At 45.5% G+C, this 20,862-nt stretch overlaps 1 protein-coding gene across 4 annotated transcripts in view; it reads left to right on the forward strand.

Moving 5' to 3' along the window:
- Positions 1 to 20,862, forward strand: part of adamtsl3 (ADAMTS-like 3) — a 250,200-nt gene that overhangs the window by 28,627 nt on the left and 200,711 nt on the right. For 3 of the 4 annotated variants that reach the window (XM_055900039.1, XM_055900041.1, XM_055900038.1), the window contains exon 3: positions 713 to 838. The exons of the other annotated variant lie outside the window; for it this stretch is intronic. In XM_055900039.1, the coding sequence (XP_055756014.1) occupies positions 713 to 838 (126 nt within the window). The remainder of the gene's footprint in view (positions 1 to 712; positions 839 to 20,862) is intronic. 4 annotated transcript variants of the gene reach the window in all.

A 20,862-nucleotide genomic window follows, 5' to 3' on the forward strand; every position in this document is an offset into this window, starting at 1 on the left:
TCTTGTGGAACAGAGTTACTAGGGATTTCTTCTTGGGGAACAGAGTTACCAGGGATCTCTTCTTGGGGAACAGAGTTACCAGGGATCTCTTCTTGTGGAACAGAGTTACCAGGGATATCTTCTTGGGGAACAGAGTTACCAGGGATCTCTTCTTGGGGAACAGAGTTACCAGGGATCTCTTCTTGGGGAACAGAGTTACCAGGGATCTCTTCTTGTGGAACAGAGTTACCAGGGATCTCTTCTTGGGGAACAGAGTTACCAGGGATCTCTTCTTGGGGAACAGAGTTACTAGGGATCTCTTCTTGGGGAACAGAGTTACCAGGGATCTCTTCTTGGGGAACAGAGTTACTAAGGATCTCTTCTTGGGGAACAGAGTTACCAGGGATCTCCTCTTGGGGAACAGAGTTACTAGGGATCTCTTCTTGTGGAACAGAGTTACCAGGGATCTCTTCTTGGGGAACAGAGTTACCAGGGATCTCTTCTTGTGGAACAGAGTTACCAGGGATCTCTTCTTGGGGAACAGAGTTACCAGGGATCTCTTCTTGGGGAACAGAGTTACCAGGGATCTCTTCTTGGGGAACAGAGTTACCAGTGATCTCTTCTTGGGGAACAGAGTTACCAGGGATCTCTTCTTGGGGAGCAGAGTTATCTCTTCTTGGGGGATTTCAAGTTTTCTATTCATCTTTTTATTTTCTACCTCCTGTCTCCCCAGTGTGGAGCGACCCAGAGCCAGACCCAGGGTGCCGTGTTCCTGCCTGAGTTTGCTCTGACCCCTCAGGGAAGTTTCCTGGAGGACGCTACCGAGGACCAGTTCCTTACCTACAGATACGACGACCAGGTGGGTACACACATACCAACACAAACACACACACACACACACACACACACACACACACACACACACACACACACACACACACACACACACACACACACACACACACACACACACACACACACACACACACACACACACTCACACACACACACACACACACACACACACACACACACACACACACACACACACACACACACACACACACACACACACACACACACACACACACACAAGCACACACACACACACACACGCACACGCACACGCACACACACACAGTGGAAAACCTGATCCTCTGAGTGGGTCTGCTGTGAGTGGCGTGTGGGAGTAAGGGAGAGAAAGATGGGGTGTTTTTGGGGTGTAGACAACAAATGAGACACACATGACATGTCAAAAGAACAACTATTTATAAGCAGTAGGAAAAGTCCCCAATGTCTTTTTCTACAGTATACACTATGTGAGAAGATATTGAGTGGACCAGGATACAATGCATTCATTCATTCTTCTCTCTGCATCTTCTCAAATGTGGAACATTTTCTCCAGTTTGATTCAATAAAGCAGCGTGCTCCTGCTGATCCATCTGGCGTTGGGCTGAAGAGCTGAGGATAATAAAGATATGTTGGTTTTTTTGCTCCCAATTTGGCCTTTTGGATCAGGAACCACACAATTCTGGTTAAAATGTTGAGTACATGGTGTTTTGAAAAGCTCGCATCTGACCAATATTAGGACAAATGATCCCTAATGATACGCAGAAACATGTCTGAATGTTTAAAGTTGGATTTCTCCTGCATTATTTGTCTGTAATTTGTATGCTTGTATGGCCCATTACTTTTTTTGAAGCACCAAATTCAATAGAAAAACTGCTCTGTCACTTGGCCCATGGGTTAGTAGTTTAATAGAAATGAAAGATGGTATTACATTTGTCTGTGAATTTCAGACATGCAGTTAAATGCCAGAGAGGCTATTGAAGAGAGAACAAGTGGTATAAAGAGGCAGAGCCTGACAGAATATCTGTCCCATTTCTTTTAGGCACACAGTAATGAGACATTTCCTTTAAAACACAGGTTTCCAGGCCATAACCTTTCTGTAGAGATGGACCCTGTACTGGGGACGGGAACGTGGCGGTCACTCACATTATCACAACCACATTAGAACCGTCTGAATCAGTGTTGACTAACTATCACTATTAAGGTTGCAAAATTATAAACTTTCCCAAATTTCCCAAGTTTCCCAGAAATCCTGGTTGGAGAACGCAGGATTTCCTGCTTATTCCCTTCTGATACTGAGAATCATTCAACCAGGATGATTTAGTCAGCAACGTCACTGTGACCATGTCGGTCCCCAGACCTGCTGCTATAGGGACTTGACTTAGGACTGGGTGGGTACTCAGTACAGGGGCACAACTTTGGTTTTAGGGGGAAAGTTTAAAAAAGTTTTTATAAATCCAGTCAGATAAACATTCCAAACAGCCTATCCGACCGCTCGGAGGCGTCCACATGGTCCTAGAGCACACCGTTGCCTCGTTTTGTATCACATTCCAATTATAAAACTGGGGGGGACAAAAATGCAATTTCAGAATGTGGGGGGGACATGTCGCCCCTGACTCAGTATGTACAGTTTAGATATCCCAGCGCTACTAGGAGGATTTGTATGGAATGGGGGGCTTACCTGGGGAATGTCATATATTCCATGAGAGAAAATGTGATGGCATCTCCCCCAAAAATGTAACATTTATTTATTAAAACTGACACGTTTTGACCTCATTCAGGATTTGTCAAAGCTTTTGGTCTTTTTGGGGAGATGCCATAACTTTTATTTTTTGAGTACACCGTATGTTTGGCTCTGTTGAAAACTTTGCGAATGATTCAGCTTGTCTCCCCTAGTCTTCAGTGATGCAGCCATGTTAAGTCCAAGATTGTAGAATTGGATGCTTCTGTCTCTCTCTTGTTGAGGCTGTGTGTCTAATGCTGCTCATGTTCCTGACTCAGACATGTCTTGATGAGTGATAGAGCTGCATTAAGCTACACAGACACGCTGGATAGTCTGTACATTTGAGTCTTGTTTTGGGTTTCTCTGTGTTAGTGGATGTGTGACTAAACCTGTTCATGACTTACACCTGAGCTACATTAACATGGCTGATATATCTGTAGTATCTATACACTGTAGTCTGCATAGTGTTCGTTGGAGTCTTGTTTTGGGTTTCTCTGTGTTAGTGGATGTGTGATGAAAGCTGCTAGGAAGTAAATTCATGGGGGAATGTGTGGCTAAGCCAGACATTGTCTGGTCACTGGGACTGCTGCCAGGTGGCTCAGTGGGTTGGAGTGTGGTGCTGTGGTGCTGGCCGCGGGAAGATCAAGGTTGTGGGTTCAATTCCCACGTCGGTCTCATACGCTGACTATGTGTTCACTGGGAGGAGGTTTTCACACACGGGGTTTATTGCATTCAACCTGACTTTAGTAAAACATGTCCTGTAATGTGAATACTCTGAGAAATATGTATTTTCAAATGACACACACACCTTCGAAAGTAATGTGAAGAGCTGGATGAACATGGACGCTCTCAGAGTGATATGAACCAAACTGAGTCCTTCCCTTGGGTCTTTTCTGCTTAACATAAAGACATTTGCACCACATCACACAATGCCACGGTACCCTCTAGATCTTCTATCTATTGTACAGCAAAAAAAGTGAGACTTTCTTGTGTGTTATTTAGTCTTAACCCAGATACTGCTGATAGGGGTTCATTGAAAAGGGGACCCCAGGTCATCTCAGAGACAGGAACAATACTCATAGCTTAGGCACCATGACTTGGTCCCAAGTGGCACCCTAGTCCCTATATAGTGCACTACATTTGACCAGGGTCTTTAGGCCTCTGGTCAAAAGTAGTGCACTATATAGGGAATAGGGTGTAATATATATGACAAAGTGCCGACATACAAATTGCTGTATGACCCTGCGAATAGAGGAATGATCGAGGTAGACATCTGTTCCTAACACTTTCTCCTGTGGTAGTCTTGGACCGGAGCCTGCATTGACTTAGAAAGCCACTATAGGAGGAACAAAGAGACTGCCTGAGGCTGAGCCAGTCTGTGGAACACACACACACACACACATGCAGGCAAGCAGACATGCACACACACACACACACACATACAGCGCCTACAGAAAGTATTCATACCCCTTGACTTATTCCACATTTTGTTGTGTTACATCCTGAATTCAAAATGGATTGAATCCATTTTTGTCTCACCCATCTACACACAATATCCCATAATGACAAAGTGAACACATGTTTTCAGAAATCTCATTTACATAAGTATTCACACCCCTGAATCAATACTTTGTAGAAGCGCCTTTGGCAGCGATTACAGCTATGAATCTTTCTGGGTAAGTCTCTAAGAGCTTTCTACACCTGGATTGTGCAACATTTGCCCATTATTCTTTTCAAAATTATTACATCTCTGTCAAATTGGTTGTTGAACATTGCTAGACAACCATTTTCAGGTTTTGCCATAGATTTTCAAATAGATTTGAGTCTGTAACTCGGCCACTCAGGAACATTAATAGTTGTCTTGGTAACTCCAGTGTAGATTTGGCCTTGTGTTATAGGTTCTTGTCCTGCTGAAAGGTGAATCTCCCAGTGTCTGGTGGAAAGCAGACTGAACCAGGTTTTCCTCTAGCATTTTGCCTGTGCTAAGCTCCATTCTGTTTTTTTTTCAGGACAAAAAGTCAATTGCTTTGCCACATTTTTGTTGCAGTATTACTTTAATGCTTTGATGCAAACAGGATGCATGTACAGGCTTCCTTCTTTTCACTCTGTCAATTAGGTTAGTATAGTGGAGTAAATACAATGTTGTTGATCCATCTTCAGTGTTCTCCTATCACAGCCATTCAACTCTGTAACTGTTTTAAAGTCACCATTGGTCTCATGGTGAAATCCCTGAGCGGTTTCCTTCCTCTCTGCCAACTGAGTTAGGAAGGACACTTGTATCTTTGTAGTGACTGGGTGTATTGATACACCATCCAAAGTGTAATTAATGCTCAAAGGGATATTGAATGTCTGTTTTTTTACCCATCTACCAATTGGAAAATTGTAACCTCCCTGTCTTTGTGGCTGAATCTGTGTTTGAAATTCCCTGCTCGACTGAGGGAGATAGTCATTCAGAAATCTTGTTAAATACTGTTATTGCACACAGAGTGAGTTTATTATTAAGTGTTTTGTTAAGCAAAGGTTTACTCCTGAACTTATTTAGGCTTGCCTAACAAAAGGGTTGAATAATTTTTGACTCAAAACATTTCAGCTTTCCATTTTCAATGAATTAGTAGAAATGTGTAAAACCATAATTCCACTTTGTCATTATGGGGTATTGTGTGTAGATGGTCATTATGGGGTATTGTGTGTAGATGGTCATTATGGGGTATTGTGTGTAGATGGTCATTATGGGGTATTGTGTGTAGATGGTCATTATGGGGTATTGTGTGTAGATGGTCATTATGGGGTATTGTGTGTAGATGGTCATTATGTGGTATTGTGTGTAGATGGTCATTATGGGGTATTGTGTGTAGATGGTCATTATGGGGTATTGTGTGTAGATGGTCATTATGGGGTATTGTGTGTAGATGGTCATTATGTGGTATTGTGTGTAGATGGTCATTATGGGGTATTGTGTGTAGATGGTCATTATGGGGTATTGTGTGTAGATGGTCATTATGGGGTATTGTGTGTAGATGGTCATTATGGGGTATTGTGTGTAGATGGTCATTATGGGGTATTGTGTGTAGGCCAGTGAAAACCATCTCCATTTATTCCATGTTGAATTCAGGCTGTAACAACAACGTGGAAAAAGTCAACGGGTGTGAATACGGTATGTTCACACACACACACACACACACACACACACACACACACACACACACACACACACACACACACACACACACACACACACACACACACACACACACACACTGCCTGAGGCTGCTAAACCAACCAGTCTATGGAACACACACAAACACACACACATGCATACACACACACACAGACACACACACACGGAGACACACACACTTCCACACGCCCCCCGCTCGCACACACACACTGCCAGGGACCCTATACCAGCCAGCTTAGGGAACATCTGGAATGCGCTGCACTGTATAGCAGAGAGAAACATCTGGAATACACTGCACTGTATAGCAGAGAGAAACATCTGGAATACACTGCACTGTATAGCAAAGAGAAACATCTGGAATACACTGCACTGTATAGCAGAGAGAAACATCTGGAATACACTGCACTTGTATAGCAGAGAGAAACATCTGGAATGCACTGCATAGTAGAGAGACACATTTGGAATGCACTGCACTGCATAGCAGAGAGAAACATCTGGAATGCACTGCATAGTAGAGAGAAACATCTGGAATACACTGCACTGTATAGCAGAGAGAAACATCTGGAATGCACTGCTCTGTATAGCAGAGAGAAACATCTGGAATGCACTGCACTGTATAGCAGAGAGAAACATCTGTAATGCACTGCACTGTATAGCAGAGAGAAACATCTGGAATGCACTGCACTGCATAGTAGAGAAACATTCAGAATGCACTGCACTGTATAGCAGAGAGAAACATCTGGACTGCACTGTATAGCAGAGAGAAACATCTGGAATACACTGCACTGTATAACAGAGAGAAACATCTGCACTGCACTGTATAGCAGAGAGAAACATCTGGAATGCACTGCACTGTATAGCAGAGAGAAACATCTGGAATACACTGCACTGTATAGTAGAGAGAAACATCTGGAATGCACTGCAATGTATCGCAAAGAGAAACATCTGGAATACACTGCACTGTATAACAGAGAGAAACATCTGCACTGCACTGTATAGCAGAGGGAAACATCTGGAATACACTGCACTGTATAGCAGAGAGAAACATCTGGAATACACTGCAATGTATCGCAAAGAGAAACATCTGGAATGCACTGCACTGTATAGTAGAGAGAAACATCTGGACTGCACTGTATAGCAGAGAGAAACATCTGGAATGCACTGCAATGTATCGCAAAGAGAAACATCTGGAATGCACTGCACTGTATAGCAGAGAGAAACATCTGCACTGCACTGTATAGCAGAGAGAAATGTGTAGCATGGGACGTTTCATGATTTTGACACACGCGCACACACCTTGTTTGTTAGTCATGATAAATTGAGATGCCGGTTGAGAAGCAGGCCTGTTATTTGCCCACATGAGCGTGCGTTGTGTCAACTTCTCATTCTGGTGTCATTCACCAGACTGGTGTGTTATTCTAGCATTAACGTGTGCATGTGTGTCTTTGACTGTCTGTGTGTCTGTCTGGATATTATTTTAGGGGTCTAAGTGGTTTTTGGTTGAATGGGCTTTAGTTAGAAAACATGGGCCTCTGTTTGGTGTGTGAGGAATGAGTTGAGACTATGGATTGGACATGCAAGAGAGTCATACACACACACGCACGCACACACGCAAACACACATGCAGGCAGACACACACACACACACACACGCACGCACGCACGCACACACACTGCTGAAGGTTTAACAGCTGTAGTGTTAGTGTACAGGGTCTTTACATTCTCTCATAGCTTGTAGATCTAACACAGTGGCCACTTAGGAGCCACACATGCACACTCTCTCAGGAGGGAGGCGAAGGTTGTGAAGGGTTAACGACGCAGGGGTTAGTTGGGTTGTCCTCACAAAATGACTGCTGGTATGAGGGGAGGGGAAGGTTAAGGGAAGGTTGTTGGAAGGTTGAAGTTAAAGAGAGAGGAGCTGCTTTAGGATTCAGGAATAACTGCTGTATTGGGGGGAGGGAAAGGTTAGCGTGAAGGTTAGCTGAGGGTTAGGACAAGGTTAAAGGAACGCAGGATTGTGCTGCACAACAAGTGTGTCCCATATAACCTCAATCCACTCTGACCTGTGTTACTAAACTCTTTCCCAAATAGTTGGCCCGTACAGTGGCTCTTGGCTAAAGACAGGGTTGGCCAGAAACTTGTTTTTGTAAATTTTGCTCAGTCACAGCAAAGACATTTAACCAATGTCAGTGTGTACCTTTATAGCCACGTGTATTTGGCATGTAATTACAAGAACCATAACCAGTAGTGTCAGAACTGGACCGCCCCTTTAAATGTTCCGCTCAGTTGAGTAGTGTATTTGTCCTTCTCAGCACGACCACCTCTATCTCCTAGCTCTTTGTACTACAGCCTGTTACAGTCAACAGGAGTGGCTGAGATTAGCTAACACACAGAAAGATCAGCCGCTGTGGGTTTAGTGGCTTTAGGAGGTTAGACAAGCACAGTAAACTGCTGGGCAGTAAAACAGAGAGGCATGTAAAGGCCATGGACTCATCCCAAATTGCACCCAATTCCCTGCATAGTGCACTACTTTTGACTAGGGCCCATAGTGCACCACTTTGGGCATAGGTTGCCATTAATTTTCAGACACAGCCTTGGTGTACATTCTGTCTAGTGTGCTTTCCCTACAAGCAAATAGAGAGGCATGGGAGGAGCTTGTGAGAGCAAACGGGCGGTTGTGTGTGTGTGCGTGTGCGTGCGTGTGTGTGTGTGTGTGTGTGTGTGTGTGTGTGTGAGAGAGAGAGGGAGAGAGAGAGGGAGAGAACTTATCGCTTTGCAAGTAATTCCTCTGGATCCAGTCCTCTGCAAAACAAGAGGAGACGACAGTGTCAGTCAGAGAGAGAGAGAGAGAATGGGATGAGGGTAACAACACAGTCCAAAGCCAAAATAGAGTCTTTCTTGTGAAACTTTACGGCTCTACCGAGATCCCTAAAAATATGGGGCTTTTTAAAAATCTTGACACACTGCACAGATCCAGCGCTACCCCGCCTCGTTGCCTCATTCTAGGGACAATAGGGTCATAAATTACCTGTCAGAGGAGCTTACAAAGACATCTAACATGAGCAGCAATGTAACCGGCTGGAACACCAAAAGCCTCATGTGAAAGTTGTAGGCCTAAATCAAATGAGAAAAGGTCGAAGCTCAGAATGCACACTATCTGATATTCTGTGTGTGTGTTTGTGTGCTTACGTACGTGCGTGTGTGTCTGTGATGTACAGTGCCTTCGGAAAGCATTCAGACCCCTTGACTTTTTCCACATTTTGTTACGTTACAGCCTTATTCTAAAATAGATTATATACAAAAAAATCCTCAGCACCCTTAACACAATACCCCATAATGACAAAACAAAAACAGGTTTGTAGAAAATGTATACCTTTACATAAGTATTCAGACCCTTTGCTATGAGACTCGAAATTGAGCTCAGGTGCATCCTGTTTCCATTGATCATCCTTGAGATGTTTCTACAACTTGATTGGATTCCACCTGTGGTAAATTAAATTGATTGGACATGATTTGGAAAGGCACACACCTGTCTATATAAGGTCCCACAGTTGACAGTGCATGTCAGAGCAAAAAACCAAGTCATGAGGTCAAAGGAATTGTTCGTAGAGCTCCGAGACAGGATTGTGTCGAGGCACAGATCTGGGGAAGGGTACCAAAAAATGTCTGCAGCATTGAAGGTTCCCAAGAACACAGTGACCTCCATTCTTAAATGGAAGAAGTTTGGAATCACCAAGACTCTTCCTACAGCTGGCCGCCCGGCCAAACTGAGCAATCGGGGGAGAAGGGCCTTGGTCAGGGACCAAGGACCCGATGATCACTGACAAAGCTCCAGTTCCTCTGTGGAGATGGGAGAGCCTTCCAGAAGGACAACCCTCTCTGCAGCACTACACCAATCAGGCCTTTATGGTAGAGTGCCCAGACGGAAGCCACTCCTCAGTAAAAGGCACATGACTGCCCGCTTGAAGTTTGCCAAAAGGCACCTATTGACTCTCAGACCATGAGAAACAAGATCATCTGGTCTAATGAAACCAAGATTCAACTCTTTGGCCTGAATGCCAAGTGTCACATCTGGAGGAAACATGGCATCATCACTACAGTGAAGCATGGTGGTGGCAGCATCATGCTGTGGGGATGCTTTTCAGCGGCAGGGACTGGGAGACCTGTCAGGATCGAGACAAAGATGAACGGAGTAATGTACAGCGAGATCCTTGATGAAAACCTGCTCCAGACCTCAGACTGGGGCGAAGATTAAGCTTCCAACAGGACAACGAACCCTAAGCACACAGCCAAGACAATGCAGGAGTGGCTTTGGGACAAGTCTCTGAATGTCCTTGAGTGGCCCAGCCAGAGCCCGGACTTGAACCCGATCGAACATCTCTGGAGAGACCTGAAACGAGCTGTGCAGCAACGCTCCCCATCCAACCTGACAGAGCTTGAGAGGATCTGCAGAGAAGAATAGGAGAAACTCCTCAAATACAGGTGTGCCAAGCTTGTACCAAATTCAAGGCTGTAATTGATGCCAAAGGTGTTTCAACTTAGGAAAGGGTCTGAATACTTATGTAAATGTGATATTTTTGTTTTTAATTTTTTTATAAATGATAGAACATTTCTAAACCTGTTTTTGCTTTGTCACTATGGGGTATTGGGTGTAGATTGATAAGGGATAAAAACAATTTAATACATTTTAGAATAATGTGCAACCTAACAAAATGATGGGGAGAGTGATGGTCAGTATGTGTGTGATGGTCAGTATGTGTGTGACGATCAGTATGTGAGTGATGATCAGTATGTGAGTGATGGTCAGTAGGTGTGTGATGATCAGTATTTGAGTGATGGTCAGTATGTGAGTGATGGTCAGTATGTGTGTGATGAACAGTATGTGAGTGGTGATCAGTATGTGTGTGATGGTCAGTATGTGAGTGGTGATCAGTATGTGTGTGATGGTCAGTATGTGAGTGATGGTCAGTATGTGTGTGATGGTCAGTATGTGAGTGATGGTCAGTATGTGTGTGATGATCAGTATGTGAGTGATGATCAGTATGTGAGTGATGATCATTATGTGAGTGATGATCAGTATGTGTGTGATGGTCAGTATGTGAGTGATGATCAGTATGTGAGTGATGCTCAGTATGTGTGTGATGGTCAGTATGTGTGTGATGATCAGTATGTGAGTGATGGTCAGTATGTGTGTGATGATCAGTATGTGAGTGATGATCAGTATGTGTGTGATGGTCAGTATGTGAGTGATGATCAGTATGTGTGTGATGATCAGTATGTGTGTGATGGTCAGTATGTGAGTGATGATCAGTATGTGAGTGATGATCAGTATGTGTGTGATGGTCAGTATGTGTGTGATGATCAGTATGTGAGTGATGATCAGTATGTGAGTGATGATCAGTATGTGTGTGATGGTCAGTATGTGAGTGATGATCAGTATGTGAGTGATGATCAGTATGTGTGTGATGGTCAGTATGTGAGTAATGATCAGTATGTGAGTGATGATCAGTATGTGTGTGATGGCCAGTATGTGAGTGATGGTCAGTATGTGAGTAATGATCAGTATGTGAGTGATGATCAGTATGTGTGTGATGGTCAGTGGCACGCTTTCATTCAGTTGAGTCAGAGGCAGTAGAGAGATGGTGTGAATGTTTTTTTTTCTCTCCATAAAAACAGGAGGGGAACGAGGGATGGAGTAAGGAGGGAGGGAAGGTAGTAACTGTAGGCGTTGGGGAGAGGAGAAACTTTGAGAGAGTTAGAGAGAGAGAGAGAGAGTTAATGAAAGAGAGAAGGAGAGAGGTAGCAGCCTAATAACAGCTTGTTGGTTCCCTCTAGACTCATTAGCTGATTCACTACTGCAACTCTTAATTAGTGCTCTCTATATTATAACATGTAATGACCCCTTTGAATAAGTCTGTCTGAAAGGAGAAGATGAGGAGATAGATGAGGAGATAGAGGAGAAGATGAGGAAAAGATGAGGAGATAGAGATAGAGGAGAAGATGAGGAGATTGAGGAGATAGATGAGGAGATAGAGGAGAAGATGAGGAAAAGATGAGGAGATAGAGATAGAGGAGAAGATGATGATATATAGGAGAAGATGAGGAGAAGAGGAGGAGATAGATGGGGAGATTGAGGAGAAGATGAGGAGAATATGAGGAGATAGATAGAGGAGAAGATGAGGAGATAGATGAGGAGAAGAAGAGGAGAAGATGAGGAGATAGATAAGGAGAAGAGGAGGAGAAGATGAGGAGAAGATGAGGAGATAGAGGAGAAGATGAGGAGATTGAGGAGAAGATGAGGAGATACAGGAGAAGATGAGGAGAAGATGAGGAGATAGAGGGATAAGAGAAGCGGGGCAAAGAGAACAGAGAAGGGGTGAGAGAAAAAGATGAGAGAGAGAAGAGACGGAGAGAGAGAGGAAGTGAGGGAAGACGGAGAGGGAGAGAGAGAGAGAAGACGGGGAGGAGGGAGGGAGAGAGAGGGAAGACGGGGAGAGGAGAGAGAGAGAGCAGCAAGAGGAAACTGAGAAAATAGAGTAAAGGAGTGTATTTGACCTACGCTGCACACAGTGAAAAACACAAGGTCCTTCTTTGTGTGGTATCTCTCTCTCTCTCTCTCTCTCTCTCTCTCTCTCTCTCTCTCTCTCTCTCTCTCTCTCTCTCTCCTCTCTCCTCTCTCCTCTCTCCTCTCTCTCTCTCCCAGGAGTTCTATTGGTTCGAGAGTAGAGGTTGGAACAAACTTTTGCAGTGAAGAGAGTTAGTTACCTTGGAGCGTGCCTAAGCATTTCAAACATTTATGACTCGATCAAACTTATGGTTATGTAGGCATTGACCATGTACCATTTCTAGCGGGTGGTCCATTTATTCTAGAGTTGTAGCTGTTAAATTATAGATGTCTATAAGATGCTTCAGGAATAAAGAACTGACTTTGTCCTCGGTAAAGATGATTTGAGATTCAATACTTTATTTCCATATCGTCCGAAGTTGTAAAGGAATTGACTTATTCCAAGCTTTTTGAAAATTTAACCAAACTACAGTCAAGACAGAACTTTAGAAAGGAAACATTGCTAGTACATTCCCTGAGGAAAGTATTGCTGGGAGGTTGGGAGCGTGTGCACTGGCAAGGCCACAGGAAAAAGGAGAGCCTATTTCACTGATTATTCCAACCTCTCCTCTGGCTTTGAGCAGAGCACCAAAAAACACAGTCCCATTTATCAAGTTGAAACCTTCTGCCTTCATTCTCTCCTCTCCTCCTTTTCTCCTCCCCCTCTCTCTCTTGACCTTGGGTCACGGCACCAGCCACTCCTCTCTGAGGACGCTTCATCCTTTCATTCAGCTTTGATGGACTGAAACAGGAGGATGAATACAAAGTGGTCCTTTCCTTTTTCTCTTCGGGCATGCACAAGGGCACCCCTGTGGTAACCGTGGTAACCCCTCCAACCCAGAGGACCCCGTGCTGTCGTCGGGGTTCGGGTGGGGCAGCGACATGGTACATTCCCAGTAAGACGCACATACACACACACACAAACACACACATACCTTTTATTATGGTGCTCGAATGGAGTAAAACATGGTGTGTGTAACAAAAGAAAGCAATGCATAGATTTTCTGCTACGTTACACCCTTCTGGAGAAAGTCAGTCAGGGCTTTGTTCGACACCCTGTGTGTGTGTGTGTGTGTGTGTGTGTGTGTGTGTGTGTGTGTGTGTGTGTGTGTGTGTGTGTGTGTGTGTGTGTGTGTGTGTGTGTGTGTGTGTGTGTGTGTGTGTGTGTGTGTGTGTGTGTGTGTGTGTGTGTGTGTGTGTGTACACCCCTGATTTTTCTAGCCCAAAATTCCCAAATGTCCCCACTTCTCTGTCACACCCTTTCAACACCCGGAGTCACAACAACACGCCCCTGCATTTGGAATGGTAATCATTTGTAATAGCTTGTCCTTGATGCTCCCTGTCAGTGTCCTAAATGGCTCACTAGTCCCCATATAGGGCACTTCTCAAATGTAGTGCACTATAGAGGGAATAGGGTTCCATTTGGGGCACTCTCTTTTGGGCTGAATCACTGAATCAGAGCCCTCTAGTTCCTCTCTGTCTCATCGTGTTGATTTGGATCTGGCAGAGAAACCTAGGCTTGATTTTCTCCTGCGGCTCAAAGGCTGTGTGCGTCTTCAATGATACCCTATTCCTTACATAGTGCACTACTTTTAATTAGATCCCTATGAGGCCTGGTCAAAAGTAGCTGTCTATAATATAGAGAATAAGTAAGAGTTTTCTCAGGAGAATCTTAACGGGGCATTTAGATTGATCAAAGGAGTAAATAGACCAGGTCAAGAATGGAAGGAGGGATGGAAAGATGAAGGGAGAGATGGAGGGGAGGGTGGGGTGGGGTGTTTTCCTTCCGATCCAAACTTGTTTTTATAATCAGCGCAGTAACTTGGAGTTGAGCTAAGTAGAAACATTCCTCTCCTCTCCTCTACCCTCCTCTCCTCTCTTATTCTCTCCTCCTCTCCTCTCCTCTCCTCTCCTCTCCTCTACCCTCCTCTCCTCTCTTATCCTCTCCTCCTCTCCTCTCCTCTACCCTCCTCTCCTCTCTTATCCTCTCACCTCTCTTCTCCTCTCCTCTACCCTCCTCTCCTCTCTTATCCTCTCCTCCTCTCCTCTCCTCTACCCTCCTCTCCTCTACCCTCCTCTCCTCTCTTATCCTCTCCTCCTCTCCTCTCCTCTCCTCCTCTCCTCTCCTCTACCCTCCTCTCCTCTCTTATCCTCTCCTCCTCTCCTCCTCTCCTATCCTCTCCTCTCCTCTCCTCTACCCTCCTCTCCTCTCCTCTCCTCCTCTCCTCTACCCTCCTCTCCTCTCTTATCCTCTCCTCCTCTCCTCTCCTCTCCTCCTCTCCTCTACCCTCCTCTCCTCTCCTCTCCTCTACCCTCCTCTCCTCTCCTCTCCTCTCCTCTCCTCACTTATCCTCTCCTCCTCTCCTCTCCTCTCCTCCTCTCCTCTCCTCCTCTACCCTCCTCTCCTCTCCTCTCCTCTCCTCTCCTCTACCCTCCTCTCCTCTCCTCTCCTCTACCCTCCTCTCCTCTCTTATCCTCTCCTCCTCTCCTCTCCTCTCCTCCTCTCCTCTACCCTCCTCTCCTCTCCTCTCCTCTCCTCTCCTCTCCTCTACCCTCCTCTCCTCTCTTATCCTCTCCTCCCCTCCTCTCCTCTACCCTCCTCTCCTCTCCTCTCCTCTCCTCTCTTATCCTCTCCTCCTCTCCTCTCCGCTCCTCTCCTCTACCCTCCTCTCCTCTCTCCTCTCCTCTCCTCTCCTCTACCCTCCTCTCCTCCTCTCCTCTCCTCTCCTCTCCTCTCCTCTACCCTCCTCTCCTCTCTTATCCTCTCCTCCTCTCTTCTCCTCTCCTCTCCTCTCCTCTCCTCTCTTATCCTCTCCTCCTCTCCTCTCCTCTACCCTCCTCTCCTCTACCCTCCTCTCCTCTCTTATCCTCTCCTCCTCTCCTCTCCTCTCCTCCTCTCCTCTCCTCTACCCTCCTCTCCTCTCTTATCCTCTCCTCCTCTCCTCCTCTCCTATCCTCTCCTCTCCTCTCCTCTACCCTCCTCTCCTCTCCTCTCCTCCTCTCCTCTACCCTCCTCTCCTCTCTTATCCTCTCCTCCTCTCCTCTCCTCTCCTCCTCTCCTCTACCCTCCTCTCCTCTCCTCTCCTCTCCTCTACCCTCCTCTCCTCTCCTCTCCTCTCCTCTCCTCTCCTCTCCTCTCCTCTCTTATCCTCTCCTCCTCTCCTCTCCTCTCCTCCTCTCCTCTCCTCTACCCTCCTCTCCTCTCCTCTACCCTCCTCTCCTCTCCTCTCCTCTCCCCTCCTCTCCTCTCCTCCTCTCCTCTACCCTCCTCTCCTCTCCTCTCCTCTCCTCTCCTCTACCCTCCTCTCCTCTCTTATCCTCTCCTCCCCTCCTCTCCTCTACCCTCCTCTCCTCTCCTCTCCTCTCCTCTCCTCTCTTATCCTCTCCTCCTCTCCTCTCCGCTCCTCTCCTCTACCCTCCTCTCCTCTCCTCTCCTCTCCTCTCCTCTACCCTCCTCTCCTCCTCTCCTCTCCTCTCCTCTCCTCTCCTCTACCCTCCTCTCCTCTCTTATCCTCTCCTCCTCTCCTCTCCTCTCCTCCTCTCCTCTCCTCTACCCTCCTCTCCTCTCCTCTCCTCTACCCTCCTCTCCTCTCTTATCCTCTCCTCCTCTCCTCTACCCTCCTCTCCTCTCCTCTCCTCTACCCTCCTCTCCTCTCCTCTCCTCTCCTCTCCTCTACCCTCCTCTCTTCTACCCTCCTCTCCTCTCTTATCCTCTCCTTCTCTCCTCTCCTCTCCTCCTCTCCTCTCCTCTCCTCTACCCTCCTCTCCTCTCTTATCCTCTCTTCTCCTCTCCTCTCCTCTCCTCTACCCTCCTCTCCTCTACCCTCCTCTCCTCTCTTATCCTCCTCCTCTCCTCTCCTCTCCTCTCCTCTCCTCTCCTCTCCTCTCCTCTCCTCTCCTCTCCTCTCCTCTCCCTCTATCTAGCTCTCCCTCTATATATCTCTCCCTCTATCTATATCTCCCTCTATCTAGCTCTCCCTCTATCTATCTCTCCCTTTATCTAGCTCTCCCTCTATCTAGCTCTCCCTCTATCTATCTATCTCTCCCTCTATCTATCTCTCCCTCTATCTATCTCTCCCTCCGGTTATGTACCTCTCTTCTTTCCAACCTGTAACAGAAGACTAATTGCATCAATTCAGTCCCCTTTGGGAAGTCACTTTGACACTCACATGCACACACACACACACACACACACACACACACACACACACACACACACACACACACACACACACACACACACACACACACACACACACACACACACACACACACACACACACACACACACACAGAGAGAGACACATCCACATAGAGACACACACACTTAAATGAATAAGGGCTCTATACTGACCCCTGATGGGATGTGTAGGGCCATCAGTAGTTCTGAAGAGTGTTCCGGAATAGTTCCTTCATCCCTCAGGGAGTCCTTGGGAGATAAGAATAGCCCCATTTGTTGGTTGCTGAATGTCCTAAGTGCTATGTGTGTGTGTGTGTGTGTGTGTGTTTGTGTGGAGGAACTTCATTAAGAGACACTTTTAGATGAAAGAGTGTGGGGCCGCAGCTGTTCCCGCACAGGTACTGTATCAGGCCCTGGAGGCCCCTGCTCATTAATACACTGGCTAAGACTTTATTAAACACTTTATTCTCTATTCAGACATGCTGAAGGGCACCTCAGATTCAAACTGAAACTGGCTCACACACACACACATATACACATACACACACACACACACACACACACACACACACACACACACACACACACACACACACACACACACACACACACACACACACACACACACACACACGTTATACAGTCATATGGTGAATACCATTTTATACAGACTTGCCTCGTTAAATAAAGGTTAAATAAAAATAGAAATAAAAAGCTCATGATGGCCTAACCCTAACCCTAACCCTAACCCTAACCCTAACCCTAACCCTAACCGTAACCCTAAGCTCACTGTATCTCTCTTTCTCTCTAACCTCTCTATCTCAGTCCTTCTCTCCCTCTCCATATCTCCAGTGTATGTACTGTATCCAGAGCACTTCATTACTATCAGTCAGTCAGTCAGTCAGTCAGTCAGTCAGTCAGTCCCAGAGCCCAGGGCTGTGTCTCAAAGGGCTTCCTATTCCCTATGTAGTGCACTACTTTTCACCAACTAGATCCCTTTCCCATTTGTTTCCCTACGAGACTCAGACCTGCTGCTACAGCCAATAAGGATGGGCCTGGCTGTGGGGTTGCCAGGGCAACTCTCTGTTTTGTTTACTATTGGACGGTGCGCGGGCCAACCGGACCTGTTTAGCGACCAGCAGCAGTGACATATCAACCTGTGAATGTTGTAACAGAAGTCAGCCGGTTGGTTGGTCAGTTGGTTTGGCAGGCCATTTCCCTTCCATCTGCTAAGACTGTTTGTTTTTCTGCTGTTTCATTTGTTTACTTGACGGTTGAAGTTTGCCGTGTTTTTGAGCACTGACTCAATTGGCAATGCTAATCATTATTTATAGTTGATGATTATTTGGAATCTAAGAGGTTTATTTTGTCTTTGTTAAATGAGTGTTTAGTCTGAAGTGAAGTGGTTTTGAAGACTTGTTTGCCTTTCTCAGAAGTATAGATAAACAAACATTTTCCTTCAAATTGTTGGGCGCTGGTGAAAGGCTGGACAAATTACACTTATATTAATGACAAACACAGCTCCCAACAATAAAACAACTCGGGTTTTTCTTCCTCTCTGTTTTTCTAGTAGTTCTGTCACAAGGTGGACTTTTCTGTTGTAATTTTCTATCAAGTGATAAAAACAACAGCCTCGGTTTGGCGAGTACTTTCACTGTCTCTTACGAGTCCAATAAAAACAAAATTAATTTTGTGATTTAAAAGCTGTGAGATATTTCACTAAAAGGAGGGCTACACTGAACGAGTTTGACAAAACCTAATCCCACATTATGATGAGTGCGTCCCAAATCGTAATGCGTCCCAAATTGTACCCTATTCCCTATATAGTGAATGACTTTTGACCAGGGCTCTTGTCAATAGTAGTGCACTATGTAAGGAATAGGATGCCATTTGGGACGCATTGCAACAACCTCGGATGACCTCAAAACGAAGGGAGTACTTTAACCCTAATATGGGCCGACGCCATACTCCAACAAATCAAACGTTTATTTTCACGACAGACTATTTCAAAGAGCAGACATTCAGGCTGACACATTTAGAGCACAACTGTTGACCTGTAGTCTTGAGTTCAATTGGAGAATAATGATTATACCTTGTTTTATGGAAATCTAACTATATATAGGCTGCTGGTGACTATCTTTCACTTCCTTGGTCAGGTTAAAGGGTCTGTTTGAGTGTTCTTTCTTCATTATTCCCGACTTTTCCCAGATGGCTCAAAACTACATTTCTTTGAAATTGCTTTAATTAATTCATGACTTGGGCAAAACAGGACGATTATCCTGACAAATACACACTGTACCTCCGAAGAGAAGTGATATAAATGTTCAGTCTTTGTAAATGGGCTGTTGGCAGCTCTCCGTACCCCTGGGTTCCAGTAATAGCATTTTAAAGGCATGCTAAATGTTCTCTTTCTGCTGGAGAGACCGGTTCGAAGGTAAACCAAAGCTTTGGTCTGTCCAGGCTCATTTGATGCGTTCTCCTTCCTGTTCTGCTCATTTCAAGATGTGTGTGTTTCATCAGAGTTGGCCTGTAGTTGTTGAGAGATTATTTGCATTTGATATTGCACTATTAATCTTTCCACAAATAAAAAGGATACCAGCAGGACACACCGATACTGAAATCCTACCATAAAAGTTATTATTTTATATTGTATTCTGCATCTTGACATTTCGTACATGTTGTAGCAGATAGCTTTTTAACCCAAAAAGTGCCACTCATTGTCCTTGACCAGTATTTCTCAACACCGCTCCACCGAACATTGTCATTTTATTAACGAGTCTAAATGATCTCAGTAGGTTGCCACCCATTTAGTCGGTACTCAACTGGTATTGACTCCAGCAGTCCTCCAAGGAGGAAGGATAGTTTGCCAGTCCCTGGTCCAAAAAGTCCAGTTCCATGTCTTCAGTGAAGTCACTCTTAGCATTTCAGAAGATTGCTACATCATATTAATGAGACTGTGAACACTCCTTGTTGTGAGATAAAATGTGTGACAATAAACAGAGTAGATGAAACAGAAAATAGTGAGTCTATCTATGTGCATGCTTTTGAGCATCTGTCCATCTGTCTGTCCGTCAGTCCATTCGTCCATCCGTCAGTCCATCTGTCCGTCCATCTGTCCATTCGTCAGTCCATCTGTCCATTCGTCAGTCCATCTATCCGTCCATCTGTCCATCCGTCAGTCCATCTGTCCGTCCATCTGTCCATTCGTCAGTCCATCTGTCCATTCGTCAGTCCATCTGTCCGTCCGTCAGTCCATCCGTCAGTCCATCTGTCCGTCCGTCAGTCCATCCGTCAGTCCATCTGTCCGTCCATCTGTCCATCCGTCAGTCCATCTGTCCGTCCATCTGTCCATTCGTCAGTCCATCTGTCCGTTTGTCAGTCTGTCTGTCCGTCAGTCCATCTGTCCGTCCATCCATTACAGTACATCGATGAAGCACACAAATGACAGTGCGAACAAGCATAGCTACTTCTAATTCTTTGTGTGTGGTTGACTTGACAGGGTCCAATGTGATCACTCTGCCAGACCATGAAATACATTACAGCTGACCCAACTAAACCTCACTCTACCAGACCAGACCATGAAATACATTACTGTCACGCCCTGGCCTTAGTTATCTTTGTTTTCTGTCATATTTTGGTTAGGTCAGGGTGTGACAGGGGGGATGTTTGTGTGTATTTGTCTCGTCTTGGGTGGTCGTATGGTATAGGGGGTTTTGGTAGAGTGTATGGGTTTGTGTTGAGTGTAGGTGTCTAGGTAAGTCTAAGGTTGCCTGAATGGTTCTCAATCAGAGACAGCTGTCATTCATTGTCTCTGATTGGGAGCCATATTTAAGGCAGCCATAGGCATTTGGCTATTGTGGGTAATTGTCTATGTGTAGTGTTTAGTGTCAGCACTATTTTGTTTGAATAGCTTCACGGTCGTCTGTTTGTTGTTTTGTTCGTTTGTTCATCTTCATAATAAAAGAAGATGTCTTTCTATCACGCTGCGCCTTGGTCCACTCTTCTTCCTCATCAAGACGATTGTGACAGAATTACCCACCAAACTCGGACCAAGCAGCGTGTCAAGCAGCAGCAGGAGCAGCGCATACAGGATTCTTGGACTTGGAGGGAGATACTGGATGGTAAGGGACCTTGGGCACAACCGGGAGAATATCGCCTCCCTCGTGAAGAGCTGGATGCAGCTAAAGCCGAGAGGAGGCGATATGAGGAGGCAGCACGGAAGCAAGGCTGGAAGCCCGCGAGTAAAAACCCAAAAATGTATTGGGGGGGGCTACAACGGAGTGTGGCGAAGTCAGGTAGGAGACCTGCGCCAACTCCCTATGCTTACCGTGGAGTGCGAGATGGTGAGAT

Source organism: Salvelinus fontinalis, chromosome 35 (assembly GCF_029448725.1).
Source record: "Salvelinus fontinalis isolate EN_2023a chromosome 35, ASM2944872v1, whole genome shotgun sequence".
NCBI lineage: Eukaryota > Metazoa > Chordata > Actinopteri > Salmoniformes > Salmonidae > Salvelinus > Salvelinus fontinalis.